The 6,000-nt window shown below is 46.2% G+C and overlaps 1 protein-coding gene across 1 annotated transcript; it reads left to right on the top strand.

Annotated features, from left to right (window-relative positions):
• The first annotated feature begins 2,464 nt into the window (after positions 1 to 2,464).
• Positions 2,465 to 3,328, top strand: LOC116838253 (chemerin-like receptor 1). The gene has a single exon (XM_032803299.1). It carries the CDS (start codon positions 2,465 to 2,467, stop codon positions 3,326 to 3,328), a length of 864 nt encoding a protein of 287 aa, XP_032659190.1.
• Positions 3,329 to 6,000: the final 2,672 nt, after the last annotated feature.

Raw genomic sequence — 6,000 nt, 5'->3', positions numbered from 1 at the left:
ATCCGATAACCCACTATCTCAGGAACTGTATAAAATGGAGATTTCTCAAAGAGAGCACGTAGACAATGGAGACTGCAAGCTGGAAAAAACTGTAAAAGAGGGGAAGTGACATCATCACTTAGTCTCACTGCCCCTACAACTCAATACCCGGCAACACGTCTGGAAGACAAAGAGTTTGACCTGGAGAAGTTTGGTATCAGGCTGGAAGACAAGCCCAGCCTGTGTCACCTGCTTGTCTAATCTGCCAGGGTGAGACCCGGCTTTATTCAAATCCTGTTTAGTTTGTAGAACTCAGATTGCAAATTTCCTTTTATTTCTTGGGTGACCAACTGTGATCTCTACGCTCGCTGCTTATAGTCACTTTAAATCTGTCTGTAGTTAATAAACTTGTTTTATATTCTACCTATTTTGATTGAAGTGCTTGTGAAATCTCAGCTCAGTTTCCAAAGCTGATGTTTGTGCTCTCCACATCGGGGGAGGCACCGACTGGGTAATGAACTTACACTTGCCGGGCTTCTGAGCAGTGCAGGATGGTACATGTCTGGGCTGCAAGGCCAGGGACCTGGGGGAAATTGACTGCAGCCTGCATATTGTTGGTTCATGAGTGGGTGGGAGACCATTCATAGAACTCAGCTGGGTGTGTCCATACCAAGGGATGGCTGTGTGAGTGCAGGACCTGCCAGAGGTTTGTAGCTTGACACAGCATCACAGTGTCAGAGGGATTCTCCAGGTTGGTGGGTCAGAGGGCTCAGTGGCCCCACAGCCTATCCTGCACTCCAGGAACTCTGACACTGTGGCTTTTTAAACCAGTGTCTCAATAAATCCTGATATTCCCGGCCAAAATTCACTCAGCTTTTGTCCTGGTATGTCACTGGCCATTCTCCAGCATCCAGCCAATCCACCAGCCAGTTGTGGAGCAGACACAACGTTGTGTGGCTCATAGCCAACAAAGAGAGGGATTCACCATCCACCCGCCACCTGGCAAGATCTTTCCAGGATGTTCGAGGGATGACCGCAGCCCAGCCACAAATCACTTCCGAACCAGGAGCACTTCAGGGGCCCAAGCTGGGTCTGGTGCATTTCAGGTGTGAATGGGTTGAATTTTTGCAACGATGCGGCTGCAGCTCAGCTCCTGCTCTGGGACTTTGGCTGCCCTGGATGTGGGCGATCGTCTCTGCGGACAGGATCTCAGACCCTTCATCACGAGAGGCCCCAGAGCTGAGCTGAGCTGTTTGAGGCTTGCACGGAACTGGCCGCCTCAGAGGCTTTGCAGACTCAGCTTTGTGAGCATCTCCCATCCCTGCTGAGCCACCCTCCCATGTTCATCCCCAAGAGGACAGCTTCCTGCCCACAGACAGCGTCCATAGGGTGGCGTGTGGGGGGAGATCCAGATGGTGTTTGTGTGTTGGGGGAATCAATTCTGAGATCCTGTGTCTGACTCACCCAGAACATAGGTAATAAAGTGAGATTAAACCTTCCAGTTTCAATGCTAGGGTGAAATCCACAATGCTCCCCCCCCACATCTGTCTCTGCCTCCACACCCCCTAGCCCAGGTTCCTCATTGTACCCACCCCATCTCTCCCAGCAGTTCCTCCCCCAATTCAGTCTGCATGTAGCTGTGGGTGCCGGAGGCCTTCCTGACTTTGCAGCAGTATTCAGACCCAGCCATATCCTGTGATCTCCAGTCATTGTTCTCCCCGCCCCACACGAACAGCTTCCTCCTTCGGACTGAGCCAGTCTGGGAGAGCTGAAGGTGTCGCGTTGGGGACCTTGGACGGGGGTCGACTCTGAGACGCTGCTTTCCGCAAGACACGGGTAAGGAAATGAGGCAAGCCCCCAAACTTCCTTACTGGAGCTCCTTCTGTTCTGCCCCCACACCACTGCCCCCAGATATCCCCCCTTCCAGCAGACCCCATCCCCTTCCCTCATCCGCTCTGGTTAGAACTGGTTGAAATTATTTGTGGGGCCTGTTTTCAGAGGTCAGAGGCAAAACAAAAACCATTCGGGCAGAGAATAGACACAACAAATCCTGCAACTTGGCAGGAGGTTAGACGATATGACCTTTAAAAGCAGCAGAGAATCCTGTGGCACCTTATAGACTAACCTTATAGTCTGTTAGTCTATAAGGTGCCACAGGATTCTCTGCTGCTTTTACAGATCCAGACTAACACGGCTACCCCTCTGATACTTGATATGACCTCTGTGGTTCCTTCTAACCCTCTGACTCTATGCTCCAAAGATCTTCAAACCATTGCTGCCATTGGCCTACAAGGATTTGATTCTATCTGAGTTCAGCTTAGGATCTGAGGAGTTTATAAACCCTGAGAAGAATATCTCTCTGTCAGTGATCTCTCCTAGAGTCTTTTTCATTGCTCTTCCTTCCTTTGCTCAGCACAACGTCTGCGCTGCCCCAGACGAGACCTGAGGAGGAGGAGGGGATATTGTGTCTGTATCTCTTCCAAGAATGGAGTACCTCCAAGTTCCCTTCCTGGTGCTGTGTGCCGTGGTCTTCCTCACCGGGGGGGCATTGAATGGCTACATCCTCTTTGTCGCCGGCTGCTGTGTGCAGAGGACGGCCAGCACTGTGTGGTTTTGGAGCCGGGCCATGACCGATTTAATCTTCATCATCTTCCTACCCCTCAGATTCACCTCCTTCTTCATCCTGGACTTAAATTGGGCCAATATGCTGAGCAGCACCGTCACCTCCTTCCACATGTTCTCCAGCGCTTTTCTCCTCACCACCCTCAGTGTCGATCGCTGCATCCTCGTGGCGTGCCCTGAGTGGGCCCGGAACCACCGCACGCCCCAGTTAGCTTTCATTATGGTTTTGGGCTTGTGGGCCCTGTCTCTTGGGTTCAGCTTGCGGTACGGTGATCTCTGGGAATTCCTCCTCTCACCTGCCAGCACCAGCATAAATTTCCGAGTGGATGAAGGGAGGGTGAAGGCCGCCGTTGTGATCCAGTTCCTGGTCGGGTTTCTGATCCCGTTAGCCTTGATCTTGATCCCAACCTTCAACATCGTTCTAGCTGCCAAGCTGAGAAGGAACAGCCTGATCCAGTCCACTAAGCCACTCAAGATCCTCCTTGGCTTGATCCCGACCTTTTTCTTCTGCTGGCTGCTGTATCACGTCTTCTTCTTCTTGTTGTTGTCAAAGTACCCTCTGTCTCTTTTGAACACAGGAAGGGCTTCTGCTTATGTCCTGACATATTTAAGCACCTGCCTCAACCCCATCTTCTATCTCACCATGGAGGAAGAGTTTCTGATGTACCGGCAACGTATACGCAGCTCCCAAACCACCAACAACTCAGGGCCAGAGCCAACTGAATAGGGAAATGGATGGAATTGTCAATATTTGCATGGAGAAAAAATTCTGTTCTTTGGGACCTGTAACTTCCTCTTGAACCCAAAATTGTCATTTTTAGCAAGTGAATTTTTTGGTTTTATTCATAGAAGAGCCACAAGAATGATTACTGGATTAGAAAACTACCTTACAGTGAAAGAATCATGAAGCCCCATCTATTTAGCTTAACAAAGAGAAGGTGTAGAGGTGACTTGATCATAGTCTATAAGTACCTATGTGGGGAACAAGTATTTAATAAATGGCTCTTCACTCTAGCAGAGGAAGGTCTAAAATGATCTAGTGAACAGAAGTTGAACCTAGACAAATTCAGACTGGAAATGAGGTGTAAATTTTTAATGGTCAGAATAACTGACCATTGGAGCCATTTCCCAAGGGTCGTGGTGGATGCGCCATCACTTGGCAATTTCAAAGGAAGCTGGGAAATTTTTCTATAAGCTCTGCTCTAGGAATTGTTTGGGGGCAGTTCTCTGGCCCATGTGATTCGGGAGGTCAGACTAGATGATCACAATGGTCCCTTCCAGCCTTGGAATGTGTGAATCTGTCATTTAAACAAAATATATGGATTCTTGGTTTTGCTCGTTTTTAGATTATTTTGGGGAATTTTGTTCTTTATGGTCTGTCCTTTTCTACATCTTTGAGTCATTATTCTTTTCATCATCTTTGTCCTTCTCATCATCTTCTCTGTCATCTTTGCTCCCAGTGGAGCTTTCTTTCCTGTGTTTGTTGAAAAAAAGGGTAACATTTTCAAAAGGGTCTAAGGCCTATTTTTAAAAGTGTTTAGGCTCTTAGGAACCTCGCTGTGAGTCAATGAGAACATAACAGAAAATAACCCTGATAAAGAGATGCACAATCTGATTATATGTTGTGTGAAGAGATACTTCACACGGAGTTTCTCAGGCTGACTGTGCTCTGTGTGAAGGAATACTTCCTTTTATTTATAAATATACTTCCTTTTATTTCTTTTCAACCTGCTGGCTATTCATTTCCTTTGGTGACCTCTAGTTCTTGTGTAATGGGAAGCAGTAAATAACACTTCATTCATGACTTTCTCCACATTAGTCAGGATTTTATAGAGCTCTATCATATCCCCCCATAGTCATCTCTTTTTTAAGATGAAAAGTCTTAGTAATCTCTCCTCCTATGGAAGCAGTTCCATATCCCTAATCAATTTTTGTAGCCCTTTTCTGACCCTTTTCCAATTCCAATGTATCATTTTTGAGGTGGGGCAACCACATCTGCACTCAGCATTCAGGCTGTGGACGTACCATGGATTTATATAGAGACAATATGATATTTTCAGTCTTATTATCTCTCCATTTCTTAATGATTCCCAACATTCTGTTCGCTTTTTTGATGGCCGCTGCACATTGAATGGAGGTGTTCATAGAACTATCCACAGTGACTCCAAGATCTTTCTTGAGTGGTAACAGCAAATTTAGACCCCCATGATTTTATATGTATAGTTGGGATTATGGTTTCCAATGTGCATTACTTTGCATTTATCAACGCTGAACTTTCACCTGCCATTTTGTTGCTGTCACCTTGTTTTGTGAGACCCCTTTGTAACTCCTCGCAGTCTGCTTTGAACGTAACTTGAGTAGTTTTGTATCATTTGAAAATGTTGCCACCTCACTGTTTACCTCTTTTTCCAGATCATCCTGGGGTACATCTCTATTTATCTGTCTCCATTCTGAATACTGACCATTTATTCCTGCTCTTTGTTCCGTTGGAATTTTGTGGTTCCCAATGGGTCAGATGCTGGGCAGAAATCAAGGGACTTTGATGCAATGCAATTCAACAAGGCTTTATTCAATGTATAGAAAGGGAGAGGCCCTGGTACAAAAATCAGGCAGAGTCCCTCCAGCAAGGAACCCCTCCCCTTGCTATTTTATATCACACGGCACTTACATTACAAGTTACATAGCATGAACCTCTAACCAATCAGAGATAACCTTTCCATATATAGATTTGTTTATCACATACCCATAGTTCTCCATTCCATATGCTGAGCTCTCCCACCCCTGGCCTTCTCTACAATGGCGCTAGGGGGGTGAGCCACAACCTGCTTCCCTATGCATAAGCACCCTGCAAACCACATTTTATCCAAAATGAACATAAGCGTAGCCTTCCGTTTCCTATCATTTAACCAGTTACTGATCCATGGGAGGACCTTCCTGCTAACCTCACAACAGCTTACTTTGCTTAAGAGTCTTTGATGAGGGAACTTCCTGCTTATGATGAACTTAATTTTTTTTCTTCATATTACTTCTTGCATCTTTGGCCAGCTGTTCTTCAAATTCTTTTTTGGTCTTCCTAACTATAGTTTCACACTTCATTTGTCAGAGTTTATGCCTCTTTCTATTTTCCACAGTAGGATTTAACTTCCACTTTTAAGGATGCCTTTTTTGCCTCTCAAAGCTTCGTGGAGGTGAGCAACATCTTCCAGACCATCCACATGCTGCTGAAGCTGAGCAACATGCCAGCTCCCACCCTCTACAGGATCAACAAGTACCCACGGTGGCTCTTTTTTGGTTCCCTTACTACGTTTTTTAATTTGGAGGATCCATTTAAATTGAGCCTCTATTATGGTGTCTTTAAAAAGTTTCCATGCAGCTTGCAGGGATTTCACTTTTGGCACT

Source organism: Chelonoidis abingdonii, chromosome 11, assembly GCF_003597395.2.
Source record: "Chelonoidis abingdonii isolate Lonesome George chromosome 11, CheloAbing_2.0, whole genome shotgun sequence".
NCBI classification, from domain to species: Eukaryota; Metazoa; Chordata; order Testudines; family Testudinidae; genus Chelonoidis; species Chelonoidis abingdonii.
The sequence above is the reverse complement of the archived record's forward strand: the minus strand, read 5'-3'. Positions and strand labels throughout refer to the sequence as shown.

Excerpts from the sequence above, each read along its gene's own strand:
- LOC116838253 (XM_032803299.1), top strand. The coding sequence starts at position 2,465 with ATGGAGTACCTCCAAGTTCCCTTCCTGGTGCTGTGTGCCGTGGTCTTC.